At 44.1% G+C, this 23,872-nt stretch overlaps 1 protein-coding gene across 2 annotated transcripts; it reads left to right on the forward strand.

Annotated features, from left to right (window-relative positions):
• Window positions 1–495: 495 nt before the first annotated feature.
• stk40 (serine/threonine kinase 40) lies at window positions 496–14,105 on the forward strand. Of its 2 annotated transcripts, none has more exons than XM_079343893.1 (11): window positions 496–772; window positions 3,929–4,055; window positions 4,527–4,612; window positions 5,264–5,407; window positions 6,405–6,629; window positions 7,426–7,478; window positions 11,049–11,164; window positions 12,546–12,690; window positions 13,033–13,152; window positions 13,354–13,438; window positions 13,653–14,105. In XM_079343893.1, exons 2-11 carry the CDS (start codon window positions 3,938–3,940, stop codon window positions 13,869–13,871), a joined length of 1,311 nt encoding a protein of 436 aa, XP_079200019.1. In that variant the 5' UTR covers window positions 496–772; window positions 3,929–3,937; the 3' UTR covers window positions 13,872–14,105. The 2 variants fall into 2 exon arrangements, with proteins under 2 accessions (XP_079200019.1, XP_079200020.1); XM_079343894.1 differs by lacking the exon at window positions 496–772 and adding an exon at window positions 2,038–2,137.
• The last annotated feature ends 9,767 nt before the right edge of the window (window positions 14,106–23,872 follow it).

Below are 23,872 nucleotides of genomic sequence, written 5' to 3' on the forward strand. Positions count from 1 at the left end.
AATTAGGAACAAGAGTGGGCTTGCTGAGTAAATGAGTAAGAGTTTGGCTTTTTAGTGAGCTAAACTGTGTGTCAGCAATGAAACCTCGAGCCTACTGATTGCAATTTCAACTCGTGGGTTGTGTTTCAATGAAATACTGGTGTCTAGAATTAAAAATCTAATACTTTTTAAAATGCATCTCCAATGCGATCCTTTCATGCCGTTTCTACGCTGTTTTATATGTCCAATTATGGGATTGATAATTTTGTTTAATATTTATTGCTCTTTTTAGTAAAAAAAATAAACATTTTTAATGTTAATGTAAAGTCTTACATAACACATTTAAAATAATATAGCGAGGCATTTGCATGCTGTTGTATCAAATTAAGTGAATGATAAACCCTTTCCTTTAAATGCAACTATGATGTCATGTGTTTGATTAGGCAACTTTTATTATCATGCAAAGAATTTCATCATCAATGCGAAATGCCGTTTACTAGGAAAATCAGACAGGCACCAGCATTGGTCGATCACAGCTGTCAATCAAATAAGTATGTGCGTCATTTCCGTTGTCAGGTGGCGCTGTCGCTGTGGAAAGATGCGATCAGCGAAGAGCGGAGGCTTTTCCTTAATTGCTCATTTCGGCAACAGAGGCTAAACAACCCGAAACCAGCCCTCTGTGGTCTCTCCTGTTTAAGCGACAAGCTCCGCGCATCCACCACCATCTTTTACCGATGAAATGACCTCGTTGTGAGCGGACAGCGCAGACTTTACCCGGCGGTTTTGGCTCGAGGTAAGCGAGTGGCGACTACGTTGCTATCCAGGCTAGCCAGCTGTAATGTTACCTAACGTTACTTTGTTTAAATGGCCTCCCGGCTGCTCTGTCGTCCCCCCCCCTTCCCCCCGGCTTAGCGAGTGCTAACGTCGCTCGCCAGCTATCATTATATTACATCTCCTGCACGAATAAATAAATATATACCAAAGCAGCTGTATCCTCTCTTCGGTAAAGCCTGCTTTGTGTACTTTGCACAGAAAGCCTAACTCCGGTGTGTCTCCCCTTTGTGTGGCCGGTGTGCTTGAAACTGTGGTAGCGCATTTAGCCGAGGAATTGAGTTAGCTTTGTTGTCGGAATTAGTTTGGAAGTGCACTCCAGCATGGTTCAATAATAATCTACTTAAAACTGTAAAATAATATAAAGGTTTACATAGCCCCCTCGGTCAGATGTGACTACAGTAACGCACGGCGTGTTTTTTTAAACCTCTATAGATGACTTAGTTGCAGTGTTTGTTTTTTTGTTTTTTAATTCGGTAAAACAAATGAGCAGCACGTTATTTACTGTGCTCCTGGAATGGCTCTGCAAACCTTGTAAGGCACAACCGTCAGCTTATTTACTCTACGACTCGGGTGCTTTACATTGTAGTGCTGCTGCCAGGACTGAATGTTGTGTCCGGAGCCTTGTGGTCTCAAAATGGCACCAAACACCGTGTGACAGACTGTGTGCACATGAAATGAGTTTAATATGTGACCACACGCATACAGAGCTGTTGTTGACGATTGTATTGCAATCATCTGCTGTGCGTTTTGAAAGCTCTGTTTGACTCTGACCTGACATGATTGATTGACATTAGCAGGACTGACGTGCGTGCGACCTTCCAGTTGCTTCACCTCTTTGTCGAGGCTTTTTGTGTTTTATCAATGGGTGTATGTCCGGTGGGTTGATCTGGATTATACTTTCTCGCTGTCTGCTTTCAGGCTTCATCATCCCTTCAGGTTTTTTTCCCCCTACCCACGTGTGTTTACTACCTGCTCTCCTATCCTTATGTTTGCTTTGTCCATCCTGATACTTGATAATGCAATCAAGCTGTTCTTGCAGAGCCAGACAAGTGGCATTGAGTCTGGGTGGGTGGATCTTGAGACACCTACGTGGTTGTTTTGTTCTGATTCTATTTCAGGAACCCACATTTCTCGTGGGCAACCGGCAGCGTGTCTCTCCTCCTTTTGTGTGATATGATTCAGAGGCTGTATCTGTTCTCGTCCTCCCTCTGGCACAGTCAGAGGCAGAGGCAGTCTTGCTTGCCAGATCGCTGGCTGTGCAGAGAGGCACAGCCGTGTCAGAAAAGGATAGCTTGTGTGTTGTCATCGCGCTGATGTCATTTAGGTCAGTGTGCATTAGTTGGTTGCATTGACCTTTGCTTTCTAGATGTGTCAGGGGCTGGCTCGACAGCACTCCAGCGTGTGTTTAGTAGGTAGACAAATAGCCTTTGGTGCAATTTCAGAGTGTTGTTTAGCAGTCTGTTTGAATGAGTCACTTAAGTGTTTTAAGTCCAAAGTGCATGGATTTGTATGTTTTGGGTTTTTTTATTAATTCTGAAAATGCAGCTGCAGGGGTGGAAGGGCATGCGTGTTACAATCACAGATGATCTTATAATGTTGTTCAAAATGACCACTGATGAAATGCTTTTACATTTTGGCGTTGTTCTGCTTTTTCTTCCAGCCCCTGTCATATATTTAAAGGGTATTCATGTTGCAGCACATTATTAATTCTGCCCAGCACTTTGGCCCCTGGATTATCCATCGCGTCACCATGCGTGCTTTAGACTAAGATGTCCTCTCACTGTCGGCAGTGTGACTTGGTGTCACTCCGGCTTGTGCCACAAACGCTGTCAGAAAACCTCGGCTCATCGGACTCGGCGGGTGATGACTAGTGGAGATGGAGACAGATGGGCGAGAGACATGATGATGACACTGTCTGCTGTCTGGGATCACAAAAAGCCTCATGGAAGTGAGAATTCATACCAGCCCATACTGACTGCCAACTGTCCTGCTTCCTCGCTGCCCAAAAACGCCAACTGGCGATTCGTTTTGGAAGGAGAAAGAGCCTAATTCATTAAAAAAAAATATGACGTTTCCTCGCTCTTTCCCTTTTGCAAGAGTGGTGAATTATCCTAAAGCTCCTAGTAGCAGTGTACGTAGTGCTTTGGGTTTTATTTGAATGAATCACCTCTCTTGTGGAGCTAACTACAATACAGACGTGAAGAAGTGTAGGGCCCCTTTAGCCCGGTTTAGCTTGTTTGTTTCGCCTTTCTCACGTCAATGGTCTGATTTTTTGTTTTTCAGTTGAAGTGGTGCACATGAGGGTAGATTATTACGCTCTTAATGGTGTCATCACAGAGACATTCAGCGTTTCTGTCCAATGGAATCTGAGGACGACAGCAGGGTGAATCATTCCTTTCGGTTCAAGGCACTACTTCCCTGTTACAGGAAACAGATGGGGTTTCATCACATTGGAACTTGCTATCCGTAAACAAAGCATACCTCTCGCTCTCTGACTTCTAGGAGGTAGATCTGCTGCGGCAGTTGAAACGGTTTGTGTAATGATGATGTGTCACTCTGTGTCACTGCTCCTGCTGACATGCAAATCGAGTTCCTTATCGTAGTGTGGAGAGGCTTGGCTGTTTTGGTTTGTTTCAGTCCTGTTCCAACATGAATGTCCTCTCAGAGGAAGGTCTATGCCGATAAGCCGGCTGTACAGATTTTGAGATAAAACGCGGAGATTAAGGGCGGAAGGATTTTCTAAGCCCATGTCCGCTGCAGCAGGAAGAGCTAAAGATGGATACATGGTTCAGTCAGGGCTGAGACACAAGTGTGGGGGGGGGGAGCTTCTTCTCTTGAATGTTAGGCCAATGCAGTGCATTTACATGAGAGCATTTGTCAGGAGCTGCCCTGAAATCTACCTGTTTACTTCTGTCACTAATCCCTGTACTACAACCAGCCTGTAGGACCACAGCTTAAGCTCTGGGTATAATTCTAATGTGCATACAGTTCATTTAAGTACTGTATGAGAAACAGTTTGTCTTTATGATCGTGATTCTGTTTTGTCATTTGTTAGCTGTGTTCTTGTAGTCACAGGTGTGCACAGCGTATTTATCTGATCAATCCCCCCCCACAGAGCTCCACCATGTCGAAGCGGCGCTCGTCGGAGAGGGGAGCTGGAGAGACGTCAGGCAGGGCCAGCAAGCTGCAGTGTCCAGGGATATCCGGCAACAACGCCAAGAGAGCCGGGCCCTTCATCCTCGGTAAGGAAGCTGCTTGAGTGTGCACAAGCTCCAAAAAGTATGGACGGAGTTCTCAAAAAATGTGTAATGCAGGGTATTGGGTAAGGAGTGTGTGTTTGTGTGTAAATGTGGGAGACGTGGGGTGTCTCTGTTTTTTTACACACGCCTGACACAAGAATGTGAAGAATTTTGCCGATCCCCTCGACATCGGCCAGAAAGGTCTTTGCCTGTGTTGGAGTCAAGGTTATTTCCTCCCGCTGGAAGATGCTTCTCTCTCTGCCAACATTTCAAACTCGTACGTTTCCTACAGCACTACTTCCTTCAGTATTTGCTCTTCAGAGTAGCAAAGAAAACATTACACTCGGGGGTGTTAATGGGTGGGTGGGTGCATGGGTGCCCACAGAGCCCTTAATGAGTTGCAGTGCGAGCACACACTCCGGCATGTAGCGTGCCTTTTGGTCATGCAGCTGTTCCTTCTTCTTATCCTTGCAGGGCCTCGTCTGGGCAACTCACCAGTGCCCAGCATAGTGCAGTGTCTGGCCAGAAAAGATGGCACAGACGACTTCTATCAGCTCAAGGTAAGTGTGAAGGGTTTTTTTTTTCTTCTTTTCACTAATGCCACATGTTTCAATCCTTTTTTATTAAACGCATCATTGAAAGCAGAGCTGATGGTGCCCAGAAGTCAGTTGAACCTTTGACCCTTCTCTGCTGATGATCATTTTATTGCCCCTCTTCAGTCTGGTGCAAACGATATAGCGTCAGCCGGGTAATCTGTTTATTGGGGCTATCCAGCGTCTGTTCACCGAGAGGTCGAGGATACAGAAAGGGTTAAAGGGAAGGGAGGAAAGTTAGCGCCCCACCTGGAATGTCTGGTTTTAAGCCTCATGACCATGTAGTGAGTCAGTGTAAGGACCCTCCCCCCCTAATACCTGGAACTCCGTGTGCGTGCGTCCGTCCGTGCGTGCGTGTGTGTTGCTCAGCACGTGTACTTCACTGTAGTTTATTAGACTGAGCTGCAGCCCTGTTGTTCCAACTCCAAAGAACATTTCAACTTCCTGTTAAATGCCAAGCGGATGTAAGTGAATGTCACGTCTTCAGTCTTAAAGGGGCCTGAAGATGAGCTTTATACTAAATAGATAGAGCTCTCTTACCGCCGTCTGATCCCGCACGACCTCTTGTCTTGTGACCTCTAATGTTTGCTCTGTTCCCTCGTGTGCGGTTTACGGCAGATCCTGACGCTAGAGGAGCGAGCGGACTCTGCCGGGGAGACTCAGGAGGAGAGGCAGGGAAAGATGCTGCTGCACACAGAGTACTCCCTCCTGTCTCTGCTGCACAGCCAGGATGGTGTGGTCCACCATCACGGCCTCTTCCAGGTAATCTCAACACCTGCACACACTTGGCAGTCAATAACATCTCCTTTCACATATGCGTCGTTCTGTTGGTAGAGAGGGAGAGTTTTTCTCTCCAACTTTTTATGTTTTATGTAACCGCACCGTGTGGGCGAAGAATTCAACATGATAAATGCATCATTGTTACCACAGAGAAGTTTGTCTTTCTTTCTATTCATCTGAAATTCTAGCATCACCACACGTACAAGTAACAGCATGCTCTAATGTCAGCTCAGCTGTAGCAGATTGAAGCTTAGCATTAGTCCAGCCAGCGGCTCATTAAAGAGAAGTGGGACTACCATTAAGAGACATATTTCTCTGCGTGAGCTCTATTCACATCCCCATCCATTCACAATGAGCCCCCCCCCCACCACCTGTCTTCCCGACTGCCTCCTCCTCTAACTTTATTTTTGTTCTCTCTCTCTCTCTCTCTCTCTCTCTCTCTCTCACACGCATCCTGTCTCCTCCATTCTGCTCGTGTTCTCAGAATAGCAACATTGAGCAATGCACTCTGATTCATTTCGGCCCGCGATATTGATCGGATTATTATCGTGCATCTCCACTGTGAGAGGAACAGTTAATAATGGACGCTTTCAGAGGTGCTGACTGCATCTAAAAAAAACAAACCCTGACAACCTGATACAGAAATCAATGAGAAGCGGTGACTCTGCTTTGACTGCAATTGGTCGACGGTATAAGAATGACCTTTGTTATTCGTCCTCCACCACCCAGCGTGGAGGAGGTTTCATATTCATGGCTCATTGCAGGGATTGATGGCCTCTTCCCAGTTTGATTCTTTGTCGTCCTCAGCTGACTGAGTCAGCTCAGTTCAATTTGATGCATTCATAGAGGCCCTGGAGTTATATTGATTTGGATAGTGTTGGAAAGTGCCTTAAAGATGCATCAACTGCTTGATCCACTCGCAAGGTGAACACCATCCTAAGGGAAGCTGCTCACACTTTCTTTTGATGTTTCTCCCCAGGATCGAGCCTATGAAATAGTGGAGGACATGGAGGCCAACAAAGTACGCAAGATGAAAAAGCGGATCTGCCTCGTGTTGGACTGCCTGTGTGCTCACGACTTCAGTGATAAGACGGCAGACCTGATAAACCTCCAGCATTACGTCATAAAGGAGAAGAGGCTGAGCGAGCGCGAGGCCATCGTCATCTTCTACGACGTGGTGCGTGTGGTGGAGGCCCTTCACAAGGTGAGTCCGAGATGGAACAGGCCGCATGAATACATGACGCAGAAGGTGACCTCCCTGTGTTCTTTGCTCTCAGAAATAAGCAGGGCACTATAGTTTTTGAATTTTTACACAAGCAAGCTTTCCTGGAATAACCCCCAAAAGGATTTCCCTTAATAGTGATGAATCCTGAGACGTCTATGCCAGTATGTTTTGTTGCCATTTACGGGCATACTTGCGTCCCCTTGCTCTCTGTGTTTGTGTTATGGAGCCAAGTTCCTCCTGAATGTACACACACAGTCATTCAACACATTCAACACAGCCCTGCTACATTCAGAGCAGAGAATTATCCAGTAGTTGACTGCTATGAGTCACCAGAACGAAACCTGGATTTTTTCATGATGCTTTTATTTTTCGGATATTTGACTATCACTATTAAAGCACGCTGTTGTTAGTTTTCTTGAATCAATGTCACAGATTTTTTTTTTTGTATACATAACAACAACAATAATAAAAAACTCGATTTAATAGAATAAATAAATCAAATGTAATCTGCACTGTAAATGCATTTCTGTGTTGATCATGGAAAAAAGTTTGGATACTAGAGTGTTTTTGTCAACTGTACAAAAAATGGCTTTGTTATTGTTTTCCTGTTGCACATCCTCTCTGGTTAGTCATCTCCCATACTTGTGTGCAACTCTCAAAAACAAACGGATTGTTTTTGGATCAGTGATTCATAAAGTACAAGTTAACTCCAAACTTTTTTTTTTTTTTTGTTTTTTTTCCCTCTCTCTCTCTTGTGTTTCTTTCCTGCGTGCAGAAAAACATCGTACACAGAGACCTCAAGCTAGGAAACATGGTGCTGAACAAACGGTAAGAGCGGCTTCCACTCATTCAGCCTTGTCAATCAGTGAGCTGGCCAATCAGCTCTCCTCCTGTTAGACCAGGTCAGTAAGTCGTTCTGTCCCAGCTCACGTGTGTGAGGCCTCATCCGGCCTCAGCAGCCTGTATCCCATGTTCATTTGGCTTTAAACCCGAGCAGGGGTCACATTCTCAGACTAAATGAGAGATCAGTTTTAAGAAGCTAAAGCCCCCCCCCCCCGCCTTTAATACTGCGTCTGTGTGTTGAGTAAAAGCAGGGGATTCAGTCCCCATGGTTGGAATTTTTTTTTACAAGTGGAGGGTGAACTAGACTGGTGCAAAAATATGCACTGGCTTTGTTCTTGGTGTGAACGTTTTTAGGGTGGGTGAACCAAAGCAAAGGTTTCTGAGCGCGCAGGGCGCCAGTAAAATCTCCTAAGGTCACAGAGTACTCCAACTGTAAAGTTCTGTACGAGGGATTGTGTGTGTGAGTGTATCCAGTGGGTGAAAGTCACTCTCTCGCAGCATGAACACTCCTGGATCAGCTCCTACCTGCTTTTTACAACAAAGTTTTCTAAGATGAGTCAGCCAGGTCTCCGATTTAAAACCTATAGAAGGTTGACTCTGCACACACATTCTTAGAGACTGATAATCATCCCACAAAGCCAGTCTTCTCATTTAGTATAGATGACTAACACACACACAAACACGCACACATTCAGTTCCTCACACACACACACACACGCACTCTTGTATCGTAACATCGTGCAGAAGTAGGCGTATTCATCGGCTTATCTCACACTCTTCTCGGTCACTTCTCATGCATGAGATATGTGTCTGAGAATGAGCATCGAGATGTCACGAGTCAGGCTTATCTTTTCGACACGTAGGCATTTTCAGGCATCAAAGCCAGTGGCCCGTCGCAAGCAGCAGCAGACCGGTGTTGATGATGAAACAGCAGAGTGTTTTGGCCAGAGGAGAACGGTAGCCGGGCGAGGAGCAGACTAGTGGAACACTCCGTCCCAGCTGGAGACAAAGGAGAAGCCTGCCAAGGGCCCCATAGCTCAGAGCTGACTCACACACACACACACGCACACATACACACACAGTGACAAGTGCACTCATATGGTCATCGTCTTTTTCACCCTGGTGTTCTTCAACAACACAATCCCTTTTGCTGCTTCACTTGTCTTTTAGTTCTGTCCTTTTCCTGTGGTACTCTACGCATCATTCTTTTGCTTGCTTTGCACATTTCCTCTCCCACTCCACCCTGGATGTGTGTGTGTGTGTGACTGTACAGTCAGTGTGCGAGCGCAACCGCCAATTTAGATGCAGAACGGCCCCAAAATCCCCTCTCCTCCCCTGCTGCCCCGGCGTCACTGTGGGAAATGCACAGGGAGCCATCACCGAGCTCAGCAGTTTGTGCAAGAATGATGCGATTTCCTCTTGCAGAGCCAGCTGTTATGAAAGCAGGATGTTGTAAATCAATCTGTGGGGTCGCTGACTTCCGAAACTTCAGCGGTATTCTTAAGGGGACATTAATAGACAAAGACTACCAAGGGCAAGGTGTTCGTCTATTTTTGTCTCGTTTCGTTTTTGTTTGTTTTTTTCCACTGAACTTCTGTCACATAACTCGGATTCATAATTAAGTCATAATTCAGTCACTTGCATTAGCACAAAAACATAGACCACAGGAAAGATGAACGCCGAGTAAAGCCCTGAAAGTTGTTGTTTCTAAGAAGTTGAACTGGCTGGCCTGTGTTTAACCTCCTCTCTCGTCAGCTCGGTGTATTTTCAGCGAAATGTTGCAGGGAGTATGGAGAAGTCACGGGGACCATGTGGGTTTCTGGTTTCCTGATTTACCCCGGGGGGGGGTCATGCGACCAGGAAGCAGAGATGGTGTAGTCTCTCTTCAGTCCTCGGGGACTCCTTGCCTCACGAGGCAAGCACGCAATTTCATTTAACCAATCTCCGGTGCGAGAATAGAAGCCTGGGTCGTGATGCATACAGACAAAAGAACAGACTCCTCCATGAAGGAAGCTTTTATGTTGAGGGTCCTTGATGCATTGCGCTCTGTTCCTGTTGCCTACACTTGTGCAGATCACAAGGCCGCCGTATGCTTTTAAAGGCTTCTATCACAAAGGGGGCTGAAGGGTTGGATCACATAAGAAGCAGAGATTTATGTGAACTGAAGGGGACCACTGAGACGGGAGTGTTCGGTTGGAACTTGAGTGTTAGACACGAATCGGCTCCAGCCCGTAATGGGAGCGGCGAGTGTTTGTTTGTGTGTGTGTGTGTGTGTGTGTGTGTGTATGATGGAGCAGGGTGTGAAAGTGAGACAGAATAGGGGAAGCTGTTGACCTCAGGCTCTTCAGAAAGCGGATGTGGGTAAGAAGCGTGATGTGGAGCGGACCCAGCCTCTAGACCGTCGTGATGTGCACTTCTGCATGTGCGTGCCTCCCCACGGGACCGAGTGCATGGGCGCAACTGGGGTTGCGTGTTTTTGTACACATTTGAAATGAGCGCTATATATTTGTTTGCCAGCCCATCACATTGCAGGCTGAGTCATCGAGACAATTATCCCAAACCACAGGTTGAGTCATATGTTTGTCAAAGTGTGTTTTTTTTTTCTCTCTCTCTCAAAGAGAACACAGTGATATAGAAGCGTCCTTTCAGCCTTTATACGTTTAGTTTCACCACATCACAAGCAAACTACGTTTACCTTGATGACTCACTTTGTGCCACATTGTTTCCAGAGAAACCAAAGGAATCAGACCTCTGTTAATCGCACTTGGTCTCCTCAGACTTTGAAGCCAGTGTGCCAGGGTTAATCCTGCTCATCATAATACACTCACTGTAGTTCCATAAATCACTGTGACGAGATCAATTAAAACAGAGTTCTCTACAGAAAGCTGTAAAGCAGGGTACTGGAGTGTGCAGTCTCCTGCAGATAAAGCTAATGCACTCATGGTGATGTTTTTATCTCGGCTTTGTAAAGTGACCTCGACAGTTTTGAAAGGCGCCTTTTAAATAAAATATATTATTATTTAGTAGATGCCCAGTAGCACAAGGAGTCTAGATTACAGCATGCTGAACAGACCTGATGTGTCCTGTAGTATTTATACCACACACATGATGCAGGATGTTGATGCGTACATGTCATGTATTTATTTCCCTCCAACAAGCATGTGGGAAATGAGGGATTGTTTTCAGTGAATGAGCTGAAAGGCGTTGGAAGGGATGTGGTGAAGCTTCATATGTCTTTTCTGTCAGTCTAACGTGAGTAGATTGCAGACTTCCCTCCACGAAGACTAAGAACACTGTTTTGTATCCGGCAGTCTTGTGACACCGATGTTTTTTTAAGGCCCAGTGAACCACGATATTATTAAAACAAAAAGGCCTGCTAGTGAGTTCTCCTCTGTCTGTCAGCCTGCGTTTACTTCATGATTTGAGTTTACATCTGTTGGGACTATAACTGCTCTTGTGTTTGGATCAAGTTAAAGAGCGGGGCGCTGACTCAAAATGCAAAGTCTAAAAAGGCATTTATTGTTTGCTCACCTGTGTGTGTTTGTTTGCTTTTAGAACTCACAGAATCACCATCACCAACTTCTGCCTGGGAAAGCACCTGGTGAGCGAGGACGACCTGCTCAAAGACCAGAGAGGAAGTCCTGCTTACATCAGCCCTGATGTGCTCAGTGGTGAGTGAAAAACGAGTGACTCGCCTGCATGTTTTTTTTTTTAAAAGGGTATTATGCGCATCAAAAATGTTCTTTCAGACGGTCAGAACGTTGCTGACGAGCTGCTTCCTGACATGCAGTCACTGAGGGTCAGCATCAGTCAGCTTTTGTCACTTTTAAAAGAAGTCACACCTGTTCTTCTTCTGTGAATGACCTTCACAGCGGACAGGTGTGAAAACCTTCTCTCCTGGCCTACATTTACTATCATCCTCCTGTAATTTGTAAACACTGTTGCATAGTGTGCTACCTGCGTCTGGAATTTTTTGTGACGTCAGACAAGTGAACAGGGATCTGGGTCTCAGTGAGACCCGGGAATCTTTGCATGCCGGTAATCAGTAAGTCTTGTGTTTTGTTTTCCGGTTATTAGTCAAAAGAAAAGACGCTATGTTGCAACGCGGGACTGTCGAACACCACAAATAGCTTCTTTCTTTTGTCTTCATTTGTGTAATCACGATGATGTTGCATGTTCTCAGAGTTTGGCCTGCAGAGGAAGCTACTTTTGGCCCCACATGAAACACTTTCCTTTGTCTATTAACAAAAACAGAAACACATTTTTATTGTTGAGCTTCATGATTCTCAGAGTCAATGTGCTCCACACTCTACTGCAGTTCATGCTTCAGCATTTCCATCCTAGAAGCACCTCTGTCCATTCAGAGATGGATTTTAAAGCATCGCCCTGCAAAATGTACACGACTAAACAGAGTAATTATGAACAACAATGTTCCAAACGCTCGCGCTGTAAATAAAACCCGGGCGTGTATATCAGCATAACGTGACAGGCACATAATTAAACAGAGCTTCAGTGACTCACACACTGATGACTCACTGTAGGGAAACTACTCCCATCAACCCCCATCCCCTCCCCTCCCCTCTGTGTGTGTGCGTGTGTCACAAGCTTGAACATAATTGCCTGCTGCTGTTACTACCGCCTGTCTGCCTGCCTGCCTATGGTCATGCACAGCCGTGACGCTCCACCCTCGGCAGCTCCAGTTTATACATCAAAGATGCACGGCCACATGAGCAAGTCAGGGACCGGCGTGCTGGACATTTCTAGGAAATAAAATGGATGTGATGTCATCTCTGTATTTTATTTCTGCGTCAATGTAACCTGGCCTAAAGTTGATCAGCCCTAAGTCATTCTTAAGGCTGAACAACTTCAATTCTTAAGTAATAAACTGCAACAAATGTGGATTTGATTACCATCCCTTTTATAGTGGGGACGAAAAAAAAAATGTGTGTGTGTACATGTATGTATGTTTGAAAGCTTGCTGTTGCAAACAGAGGGTTTCTTATTGGTTGATGTCAAACACTGAGCCCTCCTCCCTCTCCTGCGTGTCTCCAGGTCGGCCTTATCGAGGTAAACCCAGTGATATGTGGGCTCTTGGCGTGGTCCTCTTCACCATGCTGTATGGCCAGTTCCCCTTTTATGACAGCATACCTCAAGAGCTCTTTAGGAAGATCAAGGCCGCAGAGTACTCCATCCCAGAGTGAGTAGTTGTCCTGTGCTCGTGACATTTTCTGTTTTTTATTTGGAACCGGATAGAAATAGCACGTTAGACGACAATGTGCTCTGTGTTTTCTCTCTGCAGTGCGCCATCAAATTCACTTTAACTTCAGTTCTTCTGTGGCAGTGTGCCGCATTTCCCCCCCCTCTTAACATGAGCAGTCATTCTCACATGTTTCTTCAAATAACTGATGCATTCATTGTTCATTCATTGTAAGACCTAAAACTCTCGCTGAAAGTCTCCTGATCACATTGGATCTGAAGCAGTGGAATCTTCCAACAGCAGCTTTATGTTTGCCAATCAAAAGTCTTGCTCTCCTCGCAGGGACGGTCGTGTGTCCGAGAACACCGTGTGCCTGATCCGAAAGCTGTTGGTGTTGGACCCTCAGCAGAGGCTCACTGCAGGAGAAGTGCTGGAGTCGCTCAGTGCCATCATTGCCTCATGGTAATAGCTCCCCCTGGTGGACGTGTTGATTCTCACAGTCACTTTTTTTTATTGCAAAGACAAAAAAAAAAGACCTATTTGAATGAGTTAAATGGCTGCCAGGAGACGTCCACTGATTAACATTAACATTCATGTTCAGATTTCAACTTGAAATGCTCCCAGTTTTAAAATCTGATCTTTGTTTGGTCTTCCTCTTCTCAGGCAGTCTGTTTCATCGTTGAGTGGCCCTCTACAGGTGGTGCCGGATATTGATGATCAGGTCAATCATCCAGAACATCTGCAAGAGGTAAATGTTTGGAGGCTCATTACATTCCACTTGTAGCCTGAGTAACATAAAAATAACTATAAAGAGAGAGAGCTGTTCAGATGTAATCGTGTGCAACTGTGAGAATAGGTTTCTAGCCAGTGATTGTTGCATGGCTTCTTAAATTCTCTCTAAGAGATGTTTTATTTCTCAGTGGTTGCAGCACATTAAACGGAACACATTTTCTCCTCTTCAGGCCAAGGTGATAGAAGAGTCTTCACAGTACGAGTTTGAGAACTACATGCGCCAGCAGCTGCTGTTGGCTGAGGAGAAGAACACTATCCATGAGACTAAGAGCTTTCTAACCAAGCGCCAGTTTGGCAGCATTCCACCTGTAAGACGCCTGGGCCACGACGCCCAGCCTGTCAGCCCGCTAGATGCCGCCATCTTGGCACAACGTTTCCTCCGGAAGTAGTCCACAACAACCCATCTCAGCTTCTCTCGCCTCCCCAGGGAGTCACCGTGGAGTCCAGGGAGGACTGAGGAGCATCAGCCCCAAAAAACTGAACTCAGCTGCAGGAGGGCCCAGCCTGAAAGCAGGGTGCATACGGCCTCACATGTGTGGGCGGGGCTATGGGAAAGCGAGGCGGAGCCTGCATGAGGAGGGTACGGGAACAAACTGCAGATTCAGAACGTCACTCCTCATGTCCGGATCCTCCGTTCAAACACGGCAAGTTCTGGAAGAAGATCTGAACCAAAGGTTTCCTCACCCTCAGTCAGATCTCACTGTGCAACTGAGCTGATGGCTCGTGGGGCTAACACAAGGCCACGCCCGGATTGTTGAAGAGAGGACTTACCCCCCTTACTCCTCCTTATTTGGGACGTCCCTTTGACACTTTTCCCCTGGAAAATCTGGACCCCCTGAGCACTACAGGGCCAGAATCATGTAGCAACCCCTTCTCTTCCTCGTGGTTAAAGTTTTAGCCTCGAGTCAGATCACTTGATTACAGATGTCACTTCTCTATACCTCCATTACCCCCCCCCCCCCCCCTCCCCCTCTCTACTGCTCTCCTGTTTCGACAATGATCTCGACTGGTCCTTTCTGTAACTCTGACTTCAAATCAATCTACCTCTCTGTCTCTCTTCTCTGTTGGTAAACCATGCTCACTGTTCTGAGACGAGGGATTGTAACAATGGAGTCTCGATGCCACCAGTGACATGAAGCATTAATGTTTTCTGTCAGTGATAATGCTTTGAAACCTTCTTTTCTTTAGGGTTTCAAAAGTCTGAATAAGCTTTTTTTTTTTTTTTTTTTTTTTTTTTTTTTGTTAAATCATATTGACCTTAATAAGTAGCATTTTTCCCCCGACCTTTTTGGATTGAAGATTCAAAGTGTGTTTTCAAGCATCCTTTGGTATCTGCAGAATGCATCGCCTCCTGCTTTCACTCACCCCTGTGGAAACTATTTTTAGCATCTAGGCAGCTAGTGTGAGGTACCTGGAAGTCACAACGCCAAGAACTGAATGGGAGACACTGTTGGATCCTCCCTGCCAAGGCATATTGACGGTAACGCTTCCTCAGTGCCATTATAGTGAAGATCAGGCACTGTCATGTTTCTATTGCCAAAAATAATGTCTTGTATTCACTCTCAGCCAAGGAAACCGGTACCCACGGCCTCAAACAGAATCAAATGGCTTCCAGGTATTCCAACTCCCCTGTTTCTCTTTCTCAACACAGACCATGGGACAAGTGTTTTTCAGAATGAATGTGAACTGTCATCCTACGCTTTGAGAAGTCTGCAGTGTGTGTGTGTGTGTGTTTCTGTCCAGGTAAAATAAGAGTCCGCAGAGCTGTCAAAGCTGTTCACCTCTGACAGCCACAGACTTTTCTTTTCTTTTTTTTTTTTCTTTAAGCTATCCTCCCATCATTGTGTTCTGTTATCTGGCCCGCCTCGGTGCAGACACTGTGAAAACCTGAACAGGCTTTGCTAAGACGGGACTTGACTGAATGTTTTAGTGACTTTCACGAATGCTTTCTAAGAGAAGAAAATGGTTACAGGTCTATTGCCGTTCTCAAGCTCTTTCTCTGAGCTCAGCCGTGTACATGCTTGTGTTCTCTCACCATGTAGCCTCTCTGTGCAGAGACTTACTGGTGGCTGGTAATCTATACTGTAATATTCCACAGACGAATGAAAAGACACACTCAGACGGTCTTTTCAGCTGTGGGTGCTTCTCTTGTATCAAAGGGTTTCTTTAAACCATGGCAAAGCTACTAACCAGTGACTGTTAGGCATCTGTACACTGCTACCTGCCTTTGCATATTGGTACCTGCTTTAGACTACACTTCTTCCTATTTATATTCAAACTGATTGCATGAACGTTTGCTCTGGATTTTATTTCAAATATCCTCTCTCACCCAACCCCCCCTCCCCCATTTGTAATTTCATGTTGATTTATTTATTCACTTGTGTAGCTTCCCCACAATCCACCGGGGGCGCGCATCTCAGACATGGAGGGCAAAATGAAAAATGTCCTCTGGGCGTCACATGTTGACAGGGCGCCGTAAAAGTCAGTGACCTGCGCTCGCTCAGCTTTAAGACGTGTTGTCACCTCCTCCAAGTGGTTCTCCTGTTATTCCTTTAAAGCCACATCCTTGAAAGAGTAGCATCTCTATTCTTTTGGGTTTTTTTCTTCTTTTTTTTTTTTTTGATTCTATGATCATTTTCTTGCCATTTTGCCACAAACTCTGTGGTCAACTTAAGCTACACTAACAAACAAGACTGACTTTTGAATAGTTATATTTTTACACAAAACAAAATTATACGCAGACATTATCTTGATTTTCAGGAGGGTTTTTTTTTCGTGGGTTTATTTTTTATTTTTTGTCGGCCAATAAGCCCCCCCTCCCCTCGAAAATCCCCACACTGGTCAGTATGTAAATATGTACCGTTATGACGGCGACAGTCGTATTGTGTTTAGTTCACCCAGTTAGATACCAACTCTGTTTCAACACATGCTGATTGACGTGCATTATGGGCCACGTTGGCCACCCACCACAACATCCAGAGGCTAAAATAATGTGTAAAGAGAGCAGTCGGCTTTCTCCCACCTCAATGTGAATTTCATGGGTAAACACCAGTATTGTAGTAGTGTAGATTTTTCATCTAAAAAGGGTGTTGCATGAACACCGTAACTATCACTGAGTGCTGACAATAAGTGATCGCCTGTGGCCATCCACCATGACGCCTGACTACAGATTACAACTACAGGTTCTTGGCTTCTTGATGTAAAGGTTATTTTCTGTCCCCCCCCCCCCCCCAATCAACAAGTGTTTCACCTTAGCTCGTGAATTGTACCACATTCACTGTTTGTTTTACACAGTTGTATAGAACTACAATGTGGACTGAAAAGCATGAAAGTAGTGTGAGGTTAAACTCGGTGTAAAAGATGTGATTGTTGCATGATTTTAAACTTGCAAGCTGTGCCAACCGACGGACAATTTAAAGATGATTTGTTCCCTGATTTGTTCCCTATACACAAAATAGACATACCCTGTTACTGGAAGAGTAGCACAATTAGATTTTTTTATTTTTTATTTTTTAGGCCTCAAAAATTCTGTAGACTTTGTTTTTCCCCCCTAGCTTCTAAAAAAAAAAAGCTCCAAGTCTTCAGTATAAAACCGACATTGCAGGCTGTTTTCATTTGGAAACTTTGTGTAGGAGATGATATGTGGTGTAGTTCAGACACAGTGGGATATAATGTGTTGTAAGCTGCTTGGTCGACATGGGCGTCTAGATACAGAAAACTGCGTAATTGTACAGATGAGAACACGTTTGTATAAAAAACATATTTTTCTACTTCATCAGATCTCTACATGCATGTCAGCAATAAACTTTGATATGGAAACATTCGACTTTGTTGTGTCTTTGTATCCTGATGCTTCCTATTCTTTTGCCAGTAGGGGGAGCACTTTCTTTTAAAATGAAACCAAACCCATCAGTAGGAGCAGAGTGTTTAAACATTGGCTCCTGGGGGGGAAAAAAAATACAAAAAGTATGAATGTTCTCCTTTGTTTCATCCACATATTGCTCTGCCAGATGTGGATCATGCATCATTTTACAGAAAATGTTCAGCAGTACATCACAAGCCGTCTACATGCTTTTAAATGAAGTGGACTTTGTTTCTGAGAGAGAGAGAGAGAGAGAGGAGAGCCCTTAATGAAAAGAATAATTGACTCTGTGCGTCCACACCAGTTTAGTCTCGAGGATAATCTAGTTTTGGACAAGGCCTTGGTTGACGTGCTCAAACAGGAAGCCTCCAACTGCTTGTGATAGCACCACAGCAGCCAGTGGTTCATTCTACTGATCCCCCACCTCACCTCACACTTCTACACGCACATACACCCTCCTGAGCAGGGCATCAATTCCACTATAAAACATGTCATGCCTGCCGGAGTGATCACCCAGATGCACATGGAAACCTCATCATGTACAGGCCTGACAGGCTTATTAGATTAAATCTTTGATAATGGCAATACTGACCATAAAACACTGCAAAATCCATTTTTATGTCCTGTTGAAACAAACTTACATCTTTACTGGGACTCCTTATTTTCCCAGTAGGATTTAAGAGCTCAAAATTAGCACCCACTAAAAAGGACACCAATGTCATCAAAGGACAAATTAGGGGATCAGGCCTGTGACCTCTCCATCGTATTATCAGATTCAATCAATAAGTAGCTACCAAAAATGCTGCGCTAACTCGCTCAAAAGAAGAATAACAGCATTCTGGGTAACCTTTCCCAACCTTATAAGATCCCCACAACGGAGTTTATCTCCACTGGGTCCTTCCCCCTGGATCATTAACCTCTCTCCCAACATGTTTAGCTGGGCGAAGAGGTCTCGAGGGTCAAAGTTGCTCGGTCCTCATAAACTACAACCACCTGGATTCGAGGAGGTCCATCCTGGATTCTCATGTCAAAAAAAAAAATCAGTCATTACATCAGACGACAACAATGCTCTTGCATGATTACCTTGGAGAGCATTACGCAGTCAGCATGACAGAAGAAGAGCATGCTAAATCCAGCTGGACATGGTTGACATAGGCTAAACAAGGATCCAGATGTTTGTTTGCAGCAGTATTGTTAAAGCGTTGTTACTAGTAGCTGTGTATTTAATGGTTAAAAACTCTTTTAGAAATAATTGATTAGAATGCACAGCTGCATCTGCTTTGTGGTTATTACTGTGTGCTTATGTCTGTCAGAGCGTGTGAATGGAACTCCAGCTGCGTCCAGCATGTTCAGGCTTTATACGGCCTCCCCTGACAGGACACACCAGCAAACATGTAAAACCAAATGTCACGCTCAATATGAGCATAAACAGCTAAAAACCTTACTGTTTACAAGATTGAGCAACAGATGAACAGTTCTCACAGCCACTAAGAGAGGCCACATGAAATCAGATGATCTCATTTTTAAAGGGTTAAACATCAAATTTCATGCTAACGAGAGTTTTTAGCGGCCATTGGGGATTCCACCTCTGGACAGAGATGTGCCTTTACCGTGCAGTGAGCCTTCATTTTCTCTATCAGGGAAATAAGCACAAGTGACGTTCGAAAGAGAAGTGAATTGTAAAGTAGTGCAGCAGTTCAACTTTTCACAACACAATCTAAAATAAAGTGATAGTGTTCTTACCTTAGGAGTAACTAGCCCAGATGTACAAATGGGTTTGATATGAATGTCCTAAAAAGCCCTTTGTCCTGAAGAGTTGGATATGTTTTTGACAGGTGTTTAAATTTCTGCCCGATGAAGATGTTACAGCGAGCTGGATAGGACTATCCTGTCGAGGCAATAAACACAGCACCAGAGGTCGTCAGATGTATTGCTTTTGTGGGGCAGATTGATCAAACCTGGCAACAATTATCCTTCGCTTCCAATCCTGTTGGAAAATAAAAATGTATGTAAAACCAAGATGAAGCACAGCTGACTGTTTTTTGAACTTGAACTTTTTTTTTAAAATCATTTGGTTCTTGTGGATTTCTTAAGGCTTGTAAACGAGAGGAGAAGATGAGATTAGCAGTGGTATGATATGAACTCACAGACCCACTAAGATCATTTGTGTTGGCAGGCTCTCGTGGCCACTTCGCAGACCTCAGTGCATACAGCCCCCATATGAGCTTCAAGGAGGGAAAACATCTGCTAAAGGTCTTTATTCCACTTTTTTTTTTTTTTTTACAATTACTTTATCTGCATTTCTGCTCTTCATATGTGTGTGTCTATGTGTTGTTAAAACAGTTCATTAAAAAACAATTTCAAAGTGGAATTGGCAATTAAAGGATCATCCCTTTTAAAAAAGATAACTTCCCTGAAGTGTCTAAATAGCTTTGTTTAAAGGTTTTATTTTCTTTGCACTTAAGTTAACCGTCAGTCCCATCCTGCCATGTTCTCTTCATATGACATTGTGAGGTCTGTTTACATTATACAAGTTAAAGATCTGTTAACATGACACCGACATTGAAGACAATAAAAAACACAAGGTAACACACCACTAAGTCCCCATATTCATCCCACATTAAAGAGTCGAGTCTGGTTCAGTAACAGACAGGGACTTTAAATGTGGTTGTTAAACTGGTTCCAGCAGAAGTTAAAGACTTTGTTGTGGCACATTTCACATCACGTGCCCTTATGTGAACTGCGTCGTGCACTGACAAAATGCAACACAGATAAGGTTGTTTCTTCCTGTCATGAACCGGCTCTGTGTGATAGAAGTAAGTCAGTAAACGTGACATGGTAGAACAAATCACATTTTATAGGTAAACTGTTACTGTTGTCGTACATTAATAGGAATACCACTACATTGGAACTAAAAGGCTAAACTTAGCTAGCAGGAACATGCTAGTGGAAGGAGATAAAGCAAGTGTAGAGTCTAGAATAGAAGCGCTTTCAGTCTTGAAAAGAAAAAAAAGAACTGGCACCCTCTCTGGCCCCTGTGCCCTGCTCAAGGGTGGAGAGGGCAGAGACCTGAACCCTCCCTGTTGTGTCAAACATTTCCTATATAGCATCAGACCATCTTATCTTACACTTCAGCAAAGTTCCGTTTCATTTTGTAATATCTTGTTTAGGTTGTGTTTTTAGCTGTCCTCAGTGTTCTGGTCTTGGGTTCTTTGCTCCTGGTTTCCGATCTGTCTTATTGCCCTGATTGTCCTCACCTGTGTAACCAGTCTCACCTGTGTTTGATTACTCCCATGTCTATTTAGTCTCTGTGTTCATTCCCATCCGTGTCAGTTTATTGTGTTTGTCATGTGTCGTCTGTAGCCTGTCATTTGTTTCCCTCTGCTCCCTGGATTTACTTGGTTTTTGGATTTATTATTTAAGTAAATTTTAGTTTGTGTTCAATAAATACCGGTTTTTATCTGCAATTGGGTCCTCCTCCCTGTTTTCTGCCTGTATCCATGACACATGAAAAGGCACCTGGGATTCAAACACTAAACCCAGTAACTTTCCCTTACAAGCAGTTCAAAGGCGCAATCCAGAGAAAGCATGAAAGCTAACACTTTCAAGATTCAACTCTGAACCTCTTCCTGTGAAATGTCAATACACCACTACACCAATGTGCCACCTCACAGTGCTACTTCATTAGTTTATTCACTTTCCTGTACACTGTGATAGTTTGAACGTCTGGCCAAAACTCCAGTGGGAGGAAACCAGAACATTCCTCCGCCAACTGGGAAGGCACTTGGTAGGATTTTAAAAAGTGATGCCAGCTTGCCATGAGGTGTCAGTGTGAACTCCTACACCACTTTGCAGCCTTCATTTTCCAATTACCGATGGAAATCCGACAACGTGCTCCAGAAATCTTTGGTAGAACACCAGTGCATTGACACTACACAGAGAAAAGGCCCCATCAGGGATTCAAAAATCTGATCCATCTTGCCGTGAGACTGCAGTCCTAACCACCACACCGCTGTCTTTTCTTGAATGTTTATGTTTTATGTACTTTCCCGTCCTTAATGTCAATTCAAAAGTGTGGTCCAGACTCCAGTGGGCAGAAAGCGGAACATTATATCTCCACAAGGGAAACCCCCTGCAGGGATTCAAACCCAGAACCTCTTGATGTGCAGTGATAAACTACTTCCTTGTGCTGACTTGCAATGCTTGATTGTTCAGGTTTAAACAACTGCTGATGCAGAGCATCATAGCTGATTAAAACTTGCTGTGTTTCCTGATCGTGCATCTGCTGGCGTTACTTTTAATCAAACAAAGATTGATGCTTCTACCTTAATCTTGAAGTGAGGACAATTTGGTGTTTTTCCCAAAAAGTGTTTAATACTTTTTGTCATTATAGCTCGTGGCAGTCTAATTTGATGTGAGTTTGATTCTTTCAGAAGGACCTCATGCAGAGCTGGAGAGTGACCCCTTCGAACTCATTCATCTGAAACTCATCAGTGTGCAGCGGGAGATTGTTTACAGCTGCTCTGTGTCGCTCTGTGACCTCGTCCTGTTTCTCAGAGAGAATCAGACACCTCTGTTTCTTTTCTCACCAATGACACCCTGGGATATTCGTACTTCAGACCAGTCTTGTGTGAAGCTTTCTGATGTTCTGCAGAAATGGCCCATCCAGTGCTCGTGTGTTTCACCAACACACAGCTTTCTTTGGAGTTGAGAAATGCTTTGCTCTTGCATGAATCTTAAGAAGAAGACACTGAGGATACCCAGGCCAGCCGATGGTGAATTACTGTATTAAAGAGTTAGTAAACTACTCCTAATTCTTCTTCCTACAATACATATTGAACTTCGCCTATTCCTCATCGTCTCATCTGGTCTGTGAGGGACGCAGTGGGGAAACCCAAAATGTTGCAAGAAAAAGTGTGTCATTTTCAAAATGCCCGCTAACTCTGAACATCTGGTCCAGCAGGGAGGAGGGTGACCGTGTCAATGGTGGCCCTTGTCCCCCCCGTCAACACCATGAGAACTGCCCACCACACGGTGAACAAGGAGGCATGTGTGTCTTTTCAACCTCTGTGTGTGTGTGTGTGTGTGTGTGCAATGACAGTATTCATAGTGGAATGATATTTAACAGACTTCTTTGAGGTAGGGGCAACTGTAATATGAATGTTTGATTTATTAAGTTGACTCGAAAGGAAAGTATCGAGAAAGTCCCCTTAGCCGGACAACCTCCCTCTGATTAAAAGAACTTCAGTTTACTCGGATAACAGTTATCAGATTATGAATGGGGAAAAAAATATATTTTACCTTTCTTTTTAAGGTGTAAGTTTGAATTCTTACAGACTCACAGAGCAGTCAGAAGTTCGTTCAAACATTAGAGACTCAGTGTCCAAAAATAGCATCCAGCATCATTGAAAGATAAACTGTGGGCCTCACACTTCATTTCCTCTTTTTATAACTCTGTTATATTGTCTTAATGACATGAAGGTCATTAAGACAACATTTTCTTTGGCAGACCTGCTGCTTCTACAATGATTAAAAATCTTGAATGCATCACTCCCTCTGCTGCCGCACAGTTTCCTGCCAGAGAGTAAAGTTGGGATTGTCTGATAAACTCTTGTGACTAATGTGAGAGAGAACACTAGTCCTATCTCGACTGGTGACATCATGTATTCTTAAACATTAGACTCCATTAATTTAAGATCTAGACAGAATAATGCATCAACTTTTACTTTTTGACAAAGTTGTTAGTTTTTTATCCAAACTCAAAATGACAGAATCAGGTCCAGGCCCCGATGACTTTAGAAAACGGTCGATGTGATAGCTTTTCAGCGCCCGCTTCCGACTAAAAAAAAGAATAGGCCTACCTTATATTAACACCGACCCCACTATGCACAGTTATGAGGTGGAGGGAGTGTAGCAAGGAAAAAAAAACTGTTATCCATCGATGGTTATTAAAACATTAACAGCTGTCTACTCTCGGAGCAGTCAACGGAGACATAACTGCCGAAACTCTCAACACTGTGGAAAAAGTCAGCTGTCTGTCTTCACCTCTCTGTTTCCAATGATGTTAGCGCTCACATCACATTTCTCCTTCAACACACAGACGTAAACAGTGAAGACATATACTTGTTTGAATCAGATTCCGTGCTCCTCTGAAGGTGGCTAGAAGTCTAGAGACCTGAGGGAGAGATGTTTTAAGGGCCTTGAAGAGACATGAGGACTATATAAGGAAAGAAAACGGTCCAGACAAGAGCACATATCATCCCTAACTCCTATGCAACAATAACATTTTAAAGTATTGAATTCACTCTCTATTCCATCTGATGTAAACTTCTGTCAGCTGATTAGTCATATTGAGGTTTTGCATTGATGTCACTTTTCCACCAGGGTTGTCCTTTTACTCAACAACTAAGTAGTGGGGTCCTACAGTACAAGTCCTAGACTGGAGATTTAACACAATTCTGGCTGCACAACAAGTTTCCAATTATTTGGAAAATAATTGACTTTAAGGCATGCTGTCTTCCGACACTA

Source organism: Symphodus melops, assembly GCF_947650265.1.
Source record: "Symphodus melops genome assembly, chromosome: 5".
NCBI lineage: Eukaryota > Metazoa > Chordata > Actinopteri > Labriformes > Labridae > Symphodus > Symphodus melops.

Bases quoted from the DNA above. Each gene is read 5' to 3' on its own strand.
- stk40 (XM_079343893.1), top strand. From the start codon at position 3,938: ATGTCGAAGCGGCGCTCGTCGGAGAGGGGAGCTGGAGAGACGTCAGGC. The intron at 4,613-5,263 runs GTAAGTGTGAAG...GGTTTACGGCAG, and splicing joins ACGACTTCTATCAGCTCAAG to ATCCTGACGCTAGAGGAGCG. The intron at 5,408-6,404 runs GTAATCTCAACA...GTTTCTCCCCAG, and splicing joins ACCATCACGGCCTCTTCCAG to GATCGAGCCTATGAAATAGT.